This window comes from Anolis carolinensis, chromosome 6, assembly GCF_035594765.1.
Source record: "Anolis carolinensis isolate JA03-04 chromosome 6, rAnoCar3.1.pri, whole genome shotgun sequence".
In the NCBI taxonomy this organism is placed as follows: domain Eukaryota; kingdom Metazoa; phylum Chordata; class Lepidosauria; order Squamata; family Dactyloidae; genus Anolis; species Anolis carolinensis.
Genome location: NC_085846.1, coordinates 111,124,083 through 111,143,515, shown reverse-complemented (window position 1 = coordinate 111,143,515; position 19,433 = coordinate 111,124,083). Strand labels below are relative to the sequence as shown.

At 39.8% G+C, this 19,433-nt stretch overlaps 2 protein-coding genes and 1 long non-coding RNA gene across 6 annotated transcripts in view; 1 reads left to right on the top strand and 2 right to left on the bottom strand.

Moving 5' to 3' along the window:
• Positions 1-10,934, bottom strand: part of xylb (xylulokinase) — a 96,000-nt gene extending 85,066 nt beyond the window's left edge. For all 3 annotated transcript variants that reach the window (XR_001730391.2, XM_003221906.4, XM_062957523.1), the window contains exons 1-3: positions 10,795-10,934; positions 4,662-4,744; positions 2,619-2,688 (exon numbers count right to left, since the gene is read on the bottom strand). Coding sequence is in view for 2 of the 3 variants with exons in the window: in XM_003221906.4 (XP_003221954.1) it covers positions 2,619-2,688; positions 4,662-4,744; positions 10,795-10,842 (201 nt within the window). In the remaining variant the exon portion in view is untranslated. The remainder of the gene's footprint in view (positions 1-2,618; positions 2,689-4,661; positions 4,745-10,794) is intronic.
• Positions 10,935-11,983: 1,049 nt separating this feature from the next.
• LOC134292474 (uncharacterized) lies at positions 11,984-15,472 on the bottom strand. Its single transcript, XR_009999718.1, has 2 exons — positions 14,067-15,472; positions 11,984-12,651 (listed from the first exon to the last, which is right to left on the bottom strand). It is a non-coding gene; the product is annotated as an uncharacterized LOC134292474 (long non-coding RNA).
• c6h9orf152 (chromosome 6 C9orf152 homolog) lies at positions 12,472-18,849 on the top strand. 2 transcript variants are annotated; one of them, XM_062957524.1, is made up of 3 exons: positions 12,472-12,700; positions 15,603-15,650; positions 16,875-18,849. In XM_062957524.1, the coding sequence occupies exons 1-3, from the start codon at positions 12,472-12,474 to the stop codon at positions 17,408-17,410; spliced, it is 813 nt and encodes a 270-aa protein (XP_062813594.1). In that variant the 3' UTR covers positions 17,411-18,849. The 2 variants fall into 2 exon arrangements, with proteins under 2 accessions (XP_062813594.1, XP_008110465.1); XM_008112258.2 differs by lacking the exon at positions 15,603-15,650.
• Positions 18,850-19,433: the final 584 nt, after the last annotated feature.

Here is a 19,433-nt window from a genome sequence, read left to right as displayed (position 1 = left end):
GACTGGTCTTGCAAAACCCTCTTATAGTACCAAGGTAACTGGGATGTCAGGAGCGGAGATGCTGACTACCCACGAAAGGCGCGACAACAAGCCTCCTGACTGCTGCTTCTCCTCCTCCTCCCTCCCCCTGTATAAAAAAGTAGAGTCGATGCAGTCTATCCAATGCATTTTTCTGAATCAGCATCCCAAATAACCAAATGAAATCTAAAGTTGATCAAACACCGATTTGTAATCCTTTTGGTACTATTATTGGAGAGTGGTCCCTGGTCAAAGTGGTCCCTGGTCAAAAATGTTTGGGAACCACTGTTTTAGATTAAGTATGCAATGCTGGACTTCAGCTTCCACCAGAACTAGCTAGTTTCTCCAATAATCTGGGCTGAGAGAAATAGAGCAACTATGTCTGGAAGACCACAGATTCCTCATTTCTGTCTCAAAGAAGTGTTCACGGGCCGGAGGAAATGCTTCCTACATTGTGGCAATTATGATTCACAGCAGATGAAAAATAAATGTTTCAAATGATAGAGATTTATTCCTGTGGCTGTTGTGCAGCCAACACATTTAATCAATAAAACTAACCACTTAATTAAACAATGCAGTCTTAGTTACAACTGAGCTGCATATAATATTAGCCAAAGGGCTTTCAACTTGCAAGGTGTACCGGGGGGTACTTTGCAGTAGAGGAAAAGGAGGCAAAAGGGAAGTCCAGTTCCATTGTGTTCCACTATCATTTCTTCCTCCTGCCAGCTGCCCACATACTCACAACCAGCAGCTACTAAGGCCCCTCCCACACAGCCATATATAATCCACATTGAACTGAATTATATGGCAGTGTGGACTCAGATAACCCAGTTCAAAGCAGATATTGAGGATTATCTGCCTTGATATTCAGGGTGATATGCCTGAGATTTTCAGGTACAAATGTAGGTCCAAAACTCTGAAGGTCAAAAAGCAGTCTATCAAGAAAACATGTGCAAATAAGGAAATGTTTGCTCTTTCACATTATTTTCCCAGTAAAGCACATAGAGAAGAATAATTCTCAAAACTAATGAAACAAAAAGTAGGATGGTAGGCAGGTCCTTCTGTTTGAGAAGCCTCTGAAGAAAAGTTTTCCAAAAGTGTTTTCCAACAAGAGGCCACATAGCCTACAGAGGCATAGCTAAGCCCGCATCACAAACAATTCTGCACTCCTTTTCACAATGGAGCCAACTACTAATTTGAATGTCCATTCCATGAAACAATCATAATTAAGTAAAGACTCCCTATGCATATCAGAACTTTTGTGGCCCATTGGACCAAGCCTGAGTTCCAAGGCTTACATGCTGCAGCACAACCATCAAGACTATGGCATTCAATGCCAAGATGCCTTGAATTGTATCTGCATCCTGGCACATAACAACCCTATGCATTGCCCACCCAAGCCTTGAAGCAAGCGTACCCAACAGGGAAAGCAGCCATGCTCACATCTGTGCAATTTTACTGTGCAGATTGGCACGGCACATGGTCAACGTGCAACCATCTGCGGGACTAAACTAAACAGCCAATGTGAAAATAACAAAACAGATTTGTCCCAGCATAATTTCAGAACACGGGAGTGAATGTACACTCAAATTTATTTCACAAAAACAGCAACTGAAAACGATTCTCCTTTTCAGAAGTTTTTATTTGTGCTCACATTTTAGAAAGGAACCTCACCATAATATAAGGAACCCTACTATTTGTTTACAGTTGTTTCATACAGCTGCCAATTTTTCAGTAGAGTAAGATTCACATTATTCCATAATACTTTGAAAACTAGGCAAAGCAACAATCCTAATCAGACTTTGAGATCTACTTTGGAATAGACAGGACTAGGAACAATCAAAAGTGTTTCCTCTCTAATTAGGTCCTATTTCCAACTAAATGTGTTTAGGGCAGACTTGAAGAATAAAAATTACTACCAAAAAAAGCCTTACTGTTGAGAAGTGGAGCCAAATTGCTTTCTCTTTCTCAGAAAACAAAGCGACAGAAACAGTGCTTACTAGTCTAACATTTGGAAAGGCGGATACAGCTTTGATTGGGACTAAATGGTGTTTTTTATGCCAAAGCTCAGCTGAATCCCAAACATTTTTCAATTAATTCATCTATTATTGCAAACAGAGAAACGCAATGCAACTGCTTTTTTTAAAAGAAGTTGCCCAAAAAAAACCCCATGATGCAGAAAATTGCAGTGTTAAAAAAAACCCTCCTTAACAGCATTCAAACAGAAATAGAAAACAAGCAATTTATAAATGGCCTGACAAATATAATGGTGTCTTGTATAACCCAATTTTAATAATGCTGAGCTAAAAGGCTGAATCATCTAATGGCCCTGATAGAGCTAAGCAGTAGGTTTTTAAAACAGAAGAGAAAGTCAGGTATGAAAGGTCATTAAATAGCTTCTTACTTGCTGGCACAGAAGGAACTCTCAAGCAATAATCTAAAGTCAAGTCTTAGGCAAATATCTAATCTTATGCAAAGCAGCAAACACTACATATTCAGAAGAACAAACATATGGAGACATAGCACTGCAAATATGGTGAGATATTAACGGCGTAGAAACTAAGCTTTCTTCCTGATCACAGAAAACTTTGGGAACTCACCTTGACCCACATTAATACAGGAGAAGTCACTGTCAGTCTATCATTGTGGACGCAGACTCCACCTTGAGTGCTGCAAGAAAGGCAATATTTAAGCAAATAATATCTATTCCTTGATTTTCAGTGTGCATTTTTCTGGGGAAAAAATTATCTTGCTGCATGACATTTGTGACCGAATAGTGTTCTTCTGTGCATAAGTACGACAGTTCATTTTAAAAGTCTTAATGTTACAACAATACAAGATGAAAAATGTTTCAATCCAAGATACTTATAGAATCATAGAATCAAAGTTGGAAGAGACCACATGGGCTATTTGTCCAACCCCCTGCCATGAAGGAAAAGCAGTTTTGTAATTCTTTGATCTTACATCTTAGAATTAATGTTGGTTCAGACCTTTTAGCTGCCACGGCTCAATGCTATGGAATAAAGGGTGGTGTAGTCTTTACAAGGTCTTCAGTCTTTTCTGCCAAAGAGTGTTGGTTCCTCACCAAACTACAAATCTCTGGATCCCACAGCCTGGAGCCGTAGCAACTGAAGTTGTGTCAAACTGCATTCATTCTACTGTGTAGATCAGTCGTTTTCAACCTGAGATCCCCCGATGTTTTTGGCCTACAACTCCTAGAAATCCAAGCCAGTTTACTAGCTGTTGTGATTGCTGGGAGTTGAAGGCCAAAAACATCTGGGGACCCCAGTTTGACAACCATTGGTGTAGATGCTCCCTGTATCAGCAGAGGCATTTATCTGCAGAGAGCCTTTTGATGTCAATCTGAATTTCAATGCTGATATGGGAGCTAATCCCAGCAGTTTTGAGATATATACTAACATGCATGAATACTTGTGTGTGTGTGTGTAAAATTCTGCAAACTGTGGTCAAAAGCATATAAACGGGAATCTCTGGACAGACATGGTGCTGTCAATATAGGTAAAGACACAACAGCAAACTGGAAGGTATGAAGCCTAGAGTGGCAGGAACTGATGCCAGCACAGCTGGAAAAGAAGAATAGAAAAGCCTGAGCAAAAACGGACACTCCAAGTGTCAGCATTTAAAAAGAAAATGATATTATTTTTAACCCACACTTGTTCCAGAAAAGCTCAGTGTAGAGTAAATACATGGATTTCACCTGCATCCCTTTTAGGAGGAGGAAGGGGTGGACTGAAGAGGTTATACTATTGTGCTCAGATGTAGAGGAGCTATAAAATGCAAGGCATGGGACAGGACTCTCAAAGGACTCCTTACAAAGGAGCAATATGCCTTGAATGAGCAATGCCAAGGGATTGAAAATGATGGGTGCAAATTAGAGAAGGGAAGTGGTTGTGAACTGAATAGGGAAAATTAGAGGTAAGGAATATACCTCATCTGGAAAACTGAGGATAAATAACACTTCTAAATCTGCAATAAGCATCATTGGGAACACTAGAATGCTCTGAAAAAAGGACACTGAAGTTCAGTGATCTGCGACTGACCTCACATTACACTGTGTAACATGATTTTTGTTTCTGGGTTATTAATGTCATCGCCTAATTGGTTCAATCATTAAAAAATGGAAAAGGTTTATTAAACTGCAAAAAACTTTGTTTTTGCAGGACACCCAGCAGCACATTTTGCTATAGTTTTTCCAATGAATATTGCATTGGGTCTAAACCAATTCAACCTAGTTTGTGGCGTTTCTGGAGTAGAACAACTACTTTCAAACTCAATATCACACAATTAAACAAGAAATAATGCTGTCAAACCAGTATCATAATTTTTTTCAAATTCTGTCACATAGTGTTATATAGCAGTCAGGTGAAGGGATGAAGCGCCCAACAGTCTTTGTGTATTCCTATATACCCCTAATAATGTATCTAGGGTCAACGTGGTCCTCCAGATAAATGAACAACTCCTAATATCCCATATTGTCTGGGACTGGTGGGAGCTCAGTTTTATCAGCATCTGGAGAGCTAAGGATGTTCATTCTTGCTGTTCAGCATCCAAAAGATTCAACAACCAAAAAGTTCTAATGTCAGAACTATTATACTAAATATGCTCAAGTTGGAGAAACAGACCTAAATTCTGGAAGATCCTTGTCGAAATTAACATTGTCCTCATGGATGACTCTCAGTTTTTCATCTACAGCAATTACTTTCAGCTGGAGAAAGAAGAAAATACATCATTAATTCTAAAACGCAGGCCTCCTTTTTGAAAGAATAAATCATTTCTGCATGATCAATCACTGAAAATAGAAACGGGCTGGGGTTTTTTTTCTTCCCCTGCCTACAAAACCACATCTAGAAAGTGATGATCCCTGATTAGTGCTCCACTTCTCGGGTACAAATTAGAGCTAGACTGAAGAGATAACTGAAGTTTCTGTGATGAGTTCAGGAAAAAGGTTGCGCAATTTCGCATCAGTGCCCCCTGCCCACCCTCCTTCATTTCTCCATTTCCATTATCGTTCCTTGCATACTGATTCTTGCAGGATTTTCTGTTAATTTCTGCTTGAGGAAGGAAGGAAGGAAGAATACTGTAGAAATCCATCCATACTGTCCTCATTCACTCCACTGCAAATCTGAGCAATGTGTAAGGATGAATGGCTCGAAAGCAGAACTGTCAAAGCACAATGAACATTAGAATCATCCAGCCTGCTTCCCTGCATTAATTTAAAAGCATATGAACAGTGAAAACCTCTCAAGAAGTAGCTGAGATAAGACTAAAAGTAAGCTGCTCAACTGGGAAGCTCATCTCCTTTACAGACTTGAGATCATAGGATCACAACGAATAACATGTTTGTATATACAGTAGACTTGTGCACGGATTCGTTTTAGTCATTTTCCTTTGGCCAAACTGGCTTCTTCGGCTCTACCGGTTGGCCATAATGGCAAGGATCCAGCCGTCACATTTTCCCATCCATAATGGGACCATGTGGCAGGTAATCACGGCTCCTCCTCCAAGACCCTGGGGCTTGCAGGGTCACTCTTTTAGTTTATCTTTCTCCTCTCCTTCAGAAAATACTTCTATAAGATAATTATAATTATTATTATTAATAGGGGGTTTTTTTCATGCCAGGAACGACTTGAGAAACTGCAAGTCACTTCTGTGTGAAAGAATTGTCTGTCTGCAAGGACATTGCCAAGGGACACCCTGATGTTTTGATGTTTTTACCATCCTTGTGGGATGCGGAGCTGACAGAGGGAGCTCACCCGCTCTCCCTGGATTCGAACCTCTGGCCTTTCGGTCATCAGTCCTGCCAGCACAAGGGTTTGACCCATTGCAAAACTGGGTGCTCCATTAATAACAGTAATCTCAACAAACAATTTTGCTGCCCACAGGGATATTTTTGCTTTTGCTGGAGGAACATTTAGAGGAGTGGTAGTTCTCATGAAACTTTTCCTTGATTTAAGTCTACTGGGAGGAGGCTGATAGTCATGCCGTGGGTGGCTTTCACAGTGTTCGGCCTTATTTCTCTCACAATTGGCAGTAACTTCCCATCGCACATCAGGGGGAGCAGTGCCAGCTAGCTTATAAAGTCTATCAACAGGTGGAGGTTTGAGACATCCTGTGATTATTCTGCATGTTTCATTCAGTGCTATATTCACCTGTTTTGTGTGGGCAAATTTATGCCAGACGGGGCAGGCATACTCAGCAGTGAGTAAGACAAGGCCAGGGCTGATGTTCTTTTTAATTTGGGGTCTACACCCCATGGGCTATTAGTAAGTTTGCACAGAATATTATTGCGTGCAGCTACTTTGCACAGTGTTTCCTAAATGTTAGTGTTTGGTGACGACATCTAAGGTGACGCCGAGATATTTAGGGTAGGCACAGTGTTCAAGCTCTTGGCCTTCCTAGGTAACCTTCAGTTTCCTGTTGGCTTCACGGTTACGAAGGTGGATAGCACAAACTTGTGTCTTGGCAGGGTAAGGCTTTTGGTAATTATCTTTCTAGTAGCTGGAAAGCTCTTTCAGGGCATTAGTAAGTTGGTTCTCAACTGTTTCAAAGTCTTTTGTTTGTGTTCTTAGGCCAGGATCATCAGCATATAGAAAGCTCTTTGTGAGTAGTGGTTTGTTAAACAAAAGCATTGCTTTATTGCTCTTTGAAAGTATCTCCCTTATAAATTCATTTTGAGAAAAAGGAGCGTGTGATTGCAAATACAGGTTGACCTTATGAAAATGTTTCACATTAATATGCACTTTACCCAGAACTGGCCTAGAGGGAAGTTTCATTATGTTAAAAATTTACAGGCTGGATTTCACAGGTTAACCCTTGACATCTCATTGAAATATGCCAAAATTTAGCAAAAATGTGTGGAATATGTGTGCAGGTATATGTACTGAAACTTATGTATCATTCTTTATGTTACCAGTTTAAAAAAATTACTTCTAAATTTTGCCATATTTATACCACCTGAACACACAGAAAAAGGTGTTTTATGTTGTGTTTTGTTTTGTTTTGAGCTTCAAAGTCACACAATTCTAGAATGGCAAACTTTCAAGCTGATGTCGGAGGATCAACACAAGAACTTCCAAATTGTGAAGCCCTCCTAAAGAATAGGAATAATTTTCTGGTGTTCTTGTGTGCCTTCTAGTCATTTCTGACTTATGGTAATCCTGTCCTAGAAATTTCTCAGCCAGATTTGTTCAGAGAAGGTTTGCCTTTGCCTTTCTCTGAGGCTGTGACTGTGATTTGCCCAATGGCTTTTCATAGCTGAACGGAGATTTGAACCTTGCTCTCCAGAGTCATAGCCCAACACTCCAATCAGTTGCTATTCATTTCTGTAATAGAAAAAGAAAATCCTGAAAGTGAAACACATTTACAATCAGGGCAGACTGCTAAATGTGGGAAGCATGCATTTGCCCACATACAATTGTCAGGTGAAATACAGAAACCAGGCTCTTGTTCTGTAAATGGCCATGAAGAAGAAGGGAGAGTTCAGCACGTAGAATTGCTGTATAAATAAATGTAATAATAATAATCATGTGACAAGCAACATCATTGTCCTGTTTTGTCTTTCAAGAAGAGCCTTAAAACAATGTGGTAAGTAAATGAAAGCTGCTTTACTTCAGCAAAACATAAAGAACAGCACACTCAGTGGTATAATGCAAAGGAAAGCAAAGTAGTCTTAGGGAAAACACCGTTCTTAAGTCTCTGATAAATTCACAAACCAAGTAGCGGTCTTACTTCAGACAAAGAAACAGTTAAGAGCAGTTTCCCAGATGCAGACTCGAAGCAGGCACAAGGAAAGCGAAGGCTTAGGCATTAGAGTCAGTTTGTTACCAGCAAACGCTGACTGCACCTGATTCCGATTTATAGCCCTGAGTTCCCCCACAGCTGCCAGGGCAGTTCCCAATTACTCGGCTGCATTTCTGGCAGTTATTCTAGCTGAACGACGTCTCTGGTCCGTTTCCTTTCGCCTTTCCTGAAATGTGGGTACTTACAAAATCTCCCCCTCCGATTACAACTGCCCGTCTGATTCATGAATACATTCCTGCTTCCCTTCCTCTTCTGAAGAAGAGGAATCCCTAACAATCATGCAGTTTCAGACTGCATTAATTTTACAGTATAGATCCACCCTGAGTTTACACATCACGGTGATCCTGGATTTGCTTCTGTGTATATTAAAGTCCAAACAATAGCAAGCATGTGTGTACCTACTCAAATTCCATTGTGTTCAATGGGCTTCCTCACTGGTAAGTACTGTACCAACTATAGGATCACAATCTGAAGCTCATTACTCAGCTGAATCCCTTCACAAATTTTTCTGTCACTCCCTGGATAAACATACTGTAATTTAGTATCAATGGCTGAAACTTTCAATCCCTATCAAAATCTTTCACAAATAAACAGAAATCTTGGGATGAAGACTGAATTAGATTAATGCAAGGAGGGAGGCAAAGCTGAAGAAAGCATAATAGTTTAATAGTCGTAATAGTGGGGATGTTCCTACGCCATTAACTTCGCTGGACTGGCCATGTTGTCCGAATGCCTGATCACTGTCTCCCAAAGCAGTTACTCTGCTCCCAACTCAAGAATGGGAAACATAATGCTGGTGGACAGGAAAAGAGTTTTAAAGATGGGCTTAAAGCCAGCCTTAAAAACTGAGGCATAGACACCGAGAACTGGGAATCCTTGGCCCTTGAGCTTGGAGGTCAGCTGTGACCAACAGTGCTGCAGAATTCAAAGAGGAACAAATGGAGGGCTTAAGGGAGAAACGTGCCAAGACGAAGGCACATCAAGCCAACCCTGACAGGGACTTGGCTTCCATCTGGAAACCGATATCTTCACTGTGGAAGAACATGCGGATCAAGAATAGGTCTCCACAGCCACCTATGGACCATCATCCTCAAACTACGAGGGATTGCCTAAATAAGTAAGTAATAATAATACTATCTGCCTGTGACAAAAAGACTGGTGGGATCTCAAGCCTGAAAAGGTTACAGAAAATGAACACGTCAGACTACTTTGGGATTTCTGAATTCAGACTGACAAGAGTTTTGGAGCACAGTACTCCTGACCTCATGATTTTTGGGGGGAAACAAAGTATGGATCGTCGATATTGCAATCCCAGGCGACAGCAGGATTGACAAAAAACAACTGAAAAAGCTTACACGATATAAGGATTTAAAGATCGAACTGCAAAGACTTTGGCACAAGCCAGTCAAGGTGGTCCCTGTGGTGATCGGCACACTGGGTGCAGTGCCTAAAGACCTTGGCCTGCACTTAAACACAATGAGCGTTGACAAAATTACCACTTGTCAGCTGCAAAAGGCCACCCGACTCAGATTTGCACGCATTATTCGCCAATACATCACACAGTCCTAGACACTTGGGAAGTGGCCGACATGGGATCCAATACAACAACAAGTATAGTGATCTTGTTTGCTGTACACTCATCTTGTTGTGTATCAAGTAATAATAGAATCAATACAAGGAGGGCAGCAAGAGAAAAGAAAGCATAGTACAGTAGAGTCTCACTTATCCAACGTTCTGGATTATCCAACACATTTTTGTAGTCAATGTTTTCAATGCATTGTGATATTTTGGTGCTAAATTCATATATACAGTAATTACTACATAGCATTAATGTGTAATGAACTACTTTTTCTGTCAAATTTGTTGTATAACATGATGTTTTGGTGCTTAATTTGTAAAATCATAACCTATTTTGATGTTTAATAGGCTTTTTCTTAATCTCTCATTATCCAACATATTTGCTTATCCAACGGGCCGTTTATGTTGGATAAGTGAGACTCTACTGTAGTAGTAGTAGTAGTAGTAATACAGAATTAATGCAAAGAGAGTCATTGGTGTGGAAACCATTATTATTATTATTATTATTATTATTATTATTATTATTATTATTACAGAATTAATGCAAGGAGGGAGGTGCAAGAGAAGAAAGTATAATACAGTAGAGTCTCACTTATCCAACATAAACAGGCCGGCAGAACGTTGGATAAGCGAATATGTTGGATAATAAGGAGAGATTAAGAAAAAGCCTATTAAACATCAAAATATGTTATGATTTTACAAATTAAGCACCAAAACATAATGTTATACAACAAATTTGACAGAAAATGTAGTTCATTACACATTAATGCTATGTAGTAATTACTGTATTTATTAATTTAGCACCAAAATATCACAATGCACTGAAAACATTGACTACAAAAATGTGTTGGATAATCCAGAACGTTGGATAAGTGAGACTCTACTGTAATAATAGATACGCAGTGTATAATTATGGTAAGGAGGGAGGCAAGGGCGAGGAATGTATAATAATAGTAGTTGTAATAACAGAATCAATGAAAGGAAGGAGGTAAGTTAAAGGCAGGCAATTATTCCAAGAATCTTATCACTCTAATTTATTAGGGCCTGTAGTCCTGCGAGGCCAGAGCGCTCTCTGGCTGAGAAAGCTAAATGCCCTCCCCTAAACTACATTTCCCAGAACGCTCTGCGGTTGAAATAGACGATAGAACAATGAAAGGTGTAGAGTGATAAGACTCGGCCGTCCCCTAGCCGTGGGAGGCCTTAAAGCAGGCATGGGCCAACTTGGGCCCTCTAGGTGTTTTGGACTTCAACTCCCACCATTCCTAACAGCCTACGGCTGTTAGGAATGGTGGGAGTTGAAGTCCAAAACACCTAGAGGGCCCAAGTTGGCCCATGCCTGCCTTAAAGCCCTGATGATTTGCCGCCTTCGCCTCGTACCTTCTGGGTGCTGAAATCCCACCCCAAGTGGCAGGCCTCAGTCGCCATGGAGACGGCTGCGGCCTAGGCTGCTTCCTCTGGCCTTCTCAGCCTCTCCCGCTTCCAGGAAGAGCAGCGCCGAGGCCTCGCGCGTTTCCTAAGAAGAGATCCGCCGGGTTAACGTTTGAACTCGCGCTCGCTGGGCCGCTTCGCGAGGGGCGGCGGGAATAGGCCCGCCCCCCAAATCGCACTTGGAACCACACTGTAATATTAGTGCGGTTTGACACCGCTCGAACTGCTGTGGCTGAATCCTCTGGAATCGTGGGAGTCTGCCCTGCCATATAATCCAGTTCAAAGCAGTGAATCTGAATTTTATATGGCAGTCTAGAAGGGGCCTGAGTCTATACTGCCATGTAACCCGGATTATCAGAGCAGACGATCCAGATTATATTCTTTGAACTAGACTCAGGCCCCTTCCACACTGCCATAAAATCCAGGTTATCAAATCAGATAATCCACATCTGCTTTGAACTGGACTATATGGGTCTGCATTGCCATATAATCCAGTTCAAAGCAATCTGGATTTAATATGGCAATGTAGATGGGGCCTGAGGGCCCATCCAGACTAGCCCTATATCCCAGGATCTCATCCCAGGTTTTCTGCTTATGCCAAATTATCTGGCAATCCGGACTCGTATAATCCAGTTTAAAGTAGGAAACCTGGAATCAGATCCTGGGATATAGGGCCTGTTTGGAAGAACCCTGAGTCTACACTGCCATATAATCCAGTTCAAAGCGGACAATCTGGATTTTATATGGCAATATAGAAGGGGCCTGAATCTACACTGTCATATAACCCAATTCAAAGCAGACAACCTGGATTTTATATGGCGGTGTAGAAGAGGCCTGAGTCTACATTGTCATATAATCCAGCTCAGAGAAGACAGTCTGGATTTTATATGGCAGTGTAGAAGAGGCTTGTGTCTACTGTGTCATATAATCCAGTTCAATGCTGACAATCTGGATTTTATGTGGCAGTGTAGAAGAGGGATGAATCTACACTGTCATATAATCCAGTGTCAAAGCAGATAATCTGGATTTTATATGGCAGTGTAGAAGAAGTCTGAGTACATTGTCATATAATCCTGTTCAAAGCAGACAATCTGGATTTTATATACCGGTGTAGATGGGCCAAAATGAACAGCTGGAGTAGTGCATAATCCTTACTTTTTATTGGTATCTAAAAAAAGGCAATTAAAAAAAATAACCGGACAAAATGAGCAAAATAATTATCACAGAATTTGCTATAAAACCAACCATTAAAATATAAGTGAAAAACATAAATACAAATTGCAGACAAATCTTTTAGTCTAGGTTAAGAAAAGTACAAAGCCATCTTCCAGAGCTTTGTGTATTGTACTTTCTTGAGTGTGGTTTTGTATTTCTCTGTCGTTTTTGGCAAGGATTGATTCGTATGTTTGCCCTTAAGTCAACACCGGTTCCAGTTGAACAGTTCTTTGTCATTAGAGTCTGCATTCATAGGTTCGGGACACGTTGGATGCATTTGGAAGGAAAGTTGACATGTTCACGGATTGAAACTGTGAGCAGCACCTGTTGCAGCAGGTATTGAAAAGGAATCCATTGCCTTGCAGGTGAACTTCTCATGTTTCCAGCCTCCTCTGCTTTTTGGCAAGCACCATGAGGGAAGTGTTCTGCTTCTGCCTAATTTTGTCTTTCTTATGGGAACAGATGGTGAGCGCTTATGAATATATGAGCCGTATTTTTTTAGTGACTCATCCGTCCAAGCAAGGAGCCTCAGACTGTTCCCGGCAGCCAACCAAGATGGACGTAAGCAAACTGGAAGAGCAATACGACTGTCTAAAGCAGAAGCAAAAGCAGCAGACACACGTTATTGTATTTAAAACAGGTACGTATTAGACTGGAACTTTTAACCTCTGCATTCTTTTAAATTGCCACTGGTATTTAAAATAGCTTAGACACACGCACACATATCTATAACAAAGTTAAAGCAAAGTTCAAAGTGCATCGATTTCGCAATAAACGGTCTCGTGGCACCTTAAGGGCTCTCGGTTATATACCTATTGGTCTTTAAGGTGCCATAAAACAATACAGGCTGGATCGACACTGCCCTGTATCCCAGGATCTGATCCCAGATTATCTGCTTTGAACTGGATTATATGAGTCTCCATTGCCAGATAATCTGGGATCAGATCCTGAGATATAGGGCAGTATAGATCCTGCCATACTGCTGTGTTTGCTCTTAACAGGTAGATAGATCAGCCCTCTATATCCTTAGAATAAAATTCTATATTGTTAAATGGAGCTTACATCCTGGTAAATTTGCATGGGATTGCATGAAGACACAGCTATTTTACAGGATTGTTTTCAAACAACAAAATGACATTTCAAATTAAGTATAGCTCTACACTGCCTATAATGCAGTTTGGAACCGCATTATATGGTCAGTGTAAACCAGGCATGAGCAAACTTCGGCCCTCCAAGTGTTTTGGACTACAACTCCTACAACTCCTAACAGATGCTGTTAGGAATTGTGGGAGTTGAAGTCCAAAACTCCTGGAGGGCCGAAGTTTGCCCATGCCTGATGTAGACCAACATAATGTAATTGAACAGAATTATACACTAACCATATTTTGCATTCTATGAAAGTTTAATTAGATTAATTTGGTGGGAGAGATGGTATAATGTCTCACCATAGAACTCCCCAGCTTTAGTCTGAGTTAAGGGTTGGAGGGAGACATTAGTAGCAAACACCTATAATAACAATAACAACAACAACAACTTGTATCCACCTTGTTTCATGGCTCTAGGTTGGGTACAAACTATGGTAAAACACCGATATTGATACAATGAAAAATTAAACATTGACTGGGTAGGCCTGCCAGAACTGATTCTCTCCAGAAATGTGTTTGGGAAAAGGGAAGTAGAACAAAATGAAAGAAAATAGGTAGATTTTAGTTAAATAGAAGCACATTAGTTACAAAGTAGATTGCATAATGGTTTCACTTTATATTTTGAAAATAACAAAAAGAAAAAAAGGGGGGGGGGGGAGAGAAGAAGCCGGTAGTAAATTTATTCTGTATCTAACAATAAGAGGAACAAGCAGGTTAATCCTATTGATACAATGGGTGTGCTTAATCTCTAGTTTATAACCACTAAACACAAAGAAGTGTTGTGTTATTTACTGAAAAGAAGGCATACTAAGATGATCATAGACTTTTCTTAGCCTAACTGCTACTGGTTAAAGAATTTACCTTTTTAGGGATGAACGATCTGCTATTTGGGAAGAATGCACTCCATTAAACATTAAGGTCAAAATCCCCAAAAGATGAGCATACATTCCTTTAAACATAGTGGGGATCACATCTAAGGCTTCTCTGCAAATTGGATCCACAGGTTCTCCTGGTTACACCCACCTTACTTTAACTTGGTGGCTACTAAATGGATCTCAGCAAACATTTCAGGGTTAAAAGCTTCAGATTAGCGTCTTGGGACAAATGAGAAGCCTGTTACACTCTAATCATTAACTGAAATAAATGACTTCAATTTTGTGGTCTAAACCTTAGCACTACACTAGGGCTTGCATGCCATATGTTTTCAACCAATGAAGCATGATAAACTAAGGGGTTTGTGGAAGGTTCAGCACCAGTTTTCAGGGAGTGTTTTGTCCCCAGTCTTATTGTTCCTTGTCTAAATATCAAAGCTCATGAGCTACAAAACAGGTGATCCATTTTTCTTCCTTGTTCCTCATGGTGCAATGTGCCTTAGTGCATGCACACAACCATTTCCCCCTTCCCTCCTGGCATTTAGGTATAGCAATGCTGCATAAGCACAATACACACATAAGCTTCTTTGAGATGAACCCAAGAAGCCTGATGCCATCTGGTACTGGTTACAGCTCGATGCCATGTTATATTTACAAATATAAAATAAAATGCCCCTTTTCTCCAGTGCTACTTACTTTGAAAATATCTACCTACAATGTCAACCAGCACCATTACATCCCTAAAGCCTATGGTTTATTTCACATAAGTTCATTTACTTGCATGATATTTGTTCAAATGTGGGAAGAGGGCAAATATAAGGGGTTATCATTCAGATTTATTTGTGTTGAACAAGCACATTTCAAACAATGACATTCAAATTACTGTTTAAAATTGTGTTCTACTAAAAGCATTACCAGTTTACAAGTGATGAGTCCCATCCCTGATATTACCCACCATCACTTGTCCCTGTTTGAACTTTAGACAGATAAAAAGGAGCTGCATAATTTCTTTGACAATTCCATGCGTCATCCACCAAAAAAAAAAAAAAACCTTTCTCTTGCTTTCCCTTCATTATGCATCGATTCTGTTACACTTCCCTCTTCTTTAGGTTAATAATTGCCACTGGGATCTTTTTGAAAATCCCAGTGTTAAGAGAATGAAAAGTCCTGTTCTCATGGGATTGAGCCTTTATTATCTGCATTTATGATTCATGGTGTACTGTAACTGGTTCAGTCCTATGAAGCACCATTTTTATTTAATATTGCCTCCATAATCATCACCACTACTTCATATCTAGTTCTTTGTACTTCTGATTTGTAAAAAAATACGAAATCCAACAAACTGAAATTCTATCCACACATTTCTGATAGCCAATTTTAATTTTCTATAACAATCAGTGTTGTGTTTACTGACTAACTAACAAAATTGGAAAAATGTTCTGTTCCTGGTTTGGAAGTGTTATTCCTGTTTAATTGTGCGGTACTTATTTATAATTTATTTATTTACTTCATTTTTACCCCAAAGGGGACTCAAGGTGGTTTACAGATCCAGCAAAAATTCAATGCTGCACAGGTAAAAGTACAAAAAATCTCATCAAAATATAAACAAACTAAATATATAAGCAATTAAAAAAGTACAGTAGTTGTTATACTCCAAAAACTTCATTTTTGTGGCTGCCACAAATTACTGTATGTTGAATTGGTTGAGACTCTAGGAGAAATTCATTGAAAAACTATAGCGAAATGTGCTGCAGAATGTCCCACAAAAACAAAAACATTGAGGTTTAATAAACTTTTCCCATGTTTTTATGATACAACCAATTAGTAAATTACATTTATAACCCAAGAATAAAAATCGCATTACATAGTGATATCTGCAGTCAGAAACCGTTATAAGTAACAATCCTATTTATACTTATGAGAGCAAACATTAAACCAATTAAAATTCATTTCTGAGTAAAAGATACCAACAAAATCTATAAGTGATCACATTATAAATATAAGATAGAAGCCTATGTAAACACTGACTTAAGTAAAACTTGCAAGCTACAACAACCAATGGCTTTAAGAACCTCTGAACTAGCTCAGGTTCACCTTGAAGTTTTATTGAATGTCAAGGCAAAAGGCAGCCATGTGAAAACAAAACAAATAGCTCTTCCTGTTCCTAGATTTTAATATGTAACTAAGAGAGAATGTTTCTCTTTGGGTTAGTAGTTATCAAATTGGGTCATCATGAGCCTTTCTAAACAGCTTGACATATTATGTATAGTGATGGACAACTTCTGTGTTCTCACCAATTGTGTACATAATATCAGAATATGTATTTAAGTTAAAAACAAACAAATAAACTATGAAATAGCAAACTTCAGGCATGAAGCTGGTAATCCTTCAGCAGCCAGTGCAATTATATATGTGTAATATGAGCAAAACATCTGCCCTCCATGCACAATACATACATGAGTATACTGATAGTTACTGGTTTTTCAAAAAGAAAAACATCCTAACGGCAGCAAAAGATCTACTGGCCTATTTGTTAATTTCCCACCATTCGGCCTCACTAAATGACACCATGTTTTCCTTTTGTGGACTAAGAAGTAGAGAGAGAGAAATCCCATTTACTTTCTCTATATTCTAATGATGCATATATGCATTTATATCCCCAGTGTACACATTTCTTCCCTTTTGTTTACAAATCTTGCCACTTTTGTTTGGTCTCTATTACTTTTGCTTTCTCTCTACTGCTGCTTAGAAATCTCTTCCCCTTTTTAAAATAGAAACATGTCATTTTTTTCCACAGGTGAACATGAGACCATTGCTAAAGAATCTATGGTCAACCCTGTTTTAATTAACAAGAACGTGAAAAGGGGGAAAGCATTCAAAGAGCGTATTCCCGTCAAAGAAGTCTGCCTTGATCTCCCCCTTGGTGAAAACATACAAGACAGTTCACCGTGGCGGATACATTTAGAGCTCCACCGCCTTGAACAAGGGGAGCATAGAAAAATAATCCCTTGTGATGTTGTGCAAAACAAGAATGAACTAGTTGACATTGACAGAAAACTATCTCTGGAGGAAAGTGTGATATCATGTGAAGAATCATTAACAAATTGTGAACAATCCATGGGACTCCTTAGTGAGCAGGAAAACCCAAGCCCTGCTGAAAAGACTTTTAATTCCAATCCATCTTTCACACCAGGGACTTGGACACATCCACAAATGTCGCCCTCGAAATTGGCGCCATCATCCAATAAGTTGCCCTATTATCCTTTCCCCCAGAAAAAGACTCGTAAGATTTCTGAAGCTGCCAGAAGACTTGGACTGTATGTTTCTCAATGAGAATCTTTCAGTAAGGAGCCAGATTCTTTCATCTGTAAGGAAGTATATGCTGATCAATTCTGGTAGATCTGGGCAACCGAATTGGGAGGAATAGCAAATGTAGAGGCACCATGCCTTTAATTGCTAGTCTGTGTTCCCAATTAAGATTAGTAATCGAGGAGATTATAATTACAGTAGTTTTATTATGCAGAAGTAACTTAAGAGGCGAGGCCTGTGCCTGCGCAGTGTACTCCAGCCAGGAAAGTACCACACAGAGCAAGGAAAATGGCAGCGGTTTTATACAGAGGTTTTTGTAATACACAACACAACACCCAGGAATATCACTCCCTTCAGAGCTGTGAGCTGCCTTTGTTCCATAGAGCCGTTGTTGTTGTTGTTGTTGTTGTTGTTGTTGTTGTTAAAACGCTCCACCTTCGCTTTTGGCTCACCCCTCCCTCTGAGGTGCTGTCAGTTTACAACAAATTAACAATTTAACAAACAATTAGCAATTTAATGCAAAGCAATTAACAATGGTTATTTATCTTTAACCCTTGCCTCTTCACTAATGATGGCACCAAACTGGTAGTATAGCTATTACAGCAGAAGACAGAATTAGAAACCAAAATGACCGTAACTGATTGGAGAATCTGGCCAAAACTAACTAAATGAATTTTAACAGGAACAAGTATTGTACAGTACTACAGTTAGGCAGTAAAATATGAAATGTACAGATATGGGATGAGTGACACTTGACTTGAAAACAGCCCGTGAAAGGGATCTAGGAGTTTTAGTGGACCACAAGCTTAATATGAGTCAACGATGTGATGCAGCAGCTAAAAACACCAACACAATTCTAGGCTGCATCAATAGGAGTATACTGTTGAGCTCAAGGGAGTGACCTGTTTTGCTTTGGTCAGACCTCAGTTCGAATGAGGCTTTGTCCAGTTCTGGCAACCACAATTCAAGAACGATGCAAACAAGCTGGAATGTGTCCAGGGAAGAGGAAAATGAGCTGAGCCAAATGTTGCTTTACAGCAGGCATGGACAAACTTTGGACCTCCAGGTGTTTTGGACTTCAAATCCCACAATTCCTAACAGCCGGTATCAACTGGGGAATACTCCATGGAACTCAGTGGAATTTATAATCTGCAAGATTATGCTGTTAATTTGCTTACTGAAGTCACAATAAGTGATGCCAAATGAAAAACAATATTAACATGTACTGTTTCGGGAAATGGATTATGATTCCTCCTGCTGTGTGTGTGTGTATACATATATATATACCATTTGTATATTATAGATTTTGAATTGCATTTTTAAAAAGCTGTGAGCCGCTGTGAGATAAAAGTGGGATATTAATAGCAATACTTTGTGATACCTGTTCACGTAATATTCCAGTGAGTTTCCTATTGCTATCGATCCTATTATGCTATGTAATAAAATTTGGGGGGAAAAATCTGTCCCTGGTTTAATTTCCTGTTTAATTGTGTGGAACTTGCTTTGAAAGGAATAGCTATACTCCAGAAACTTAGTTTTTGTTGCTGTCACAAACTAGTTTGAATTGGTTGAGTGCATGGGCAAACTTGGACCCTCCAGGTGTTTCGGACTTCAACTCCCACAATTCTGCTGTTGTCGAAGGCTTTCATGGCCGGGATCACAGGGTTGTTGTATGTCTTTCGGGCTGTGTGGCCATGTTCCAGAAGCATTCTCTCCTGACGTTTATCCATACCTCACAACCTCTGAGGATGCCTGCCATAGATGTGGACGAAACGTCAGGAGAGAATGCTTCTGGAACATGGCCACACAGCCCGAAAGACATACAACAACCCAGACTACCTGTTGTTAGGAATTGTGGGAGTTGAAGTCCAAAACAGCTAGAGAGCCCAAGTTTGCCCATGCATTATCTACACTGTGGAATTAACGCAGTTTGACACCACTTCCAAGTACTCAATGCTATGGGATGATGAATTGTAGTTTTACAAGATCTCTACCAAACCCAGGACTCCCTGGCCTTGAGCCATGGCAGCCCAGCTTCCTCACTCCA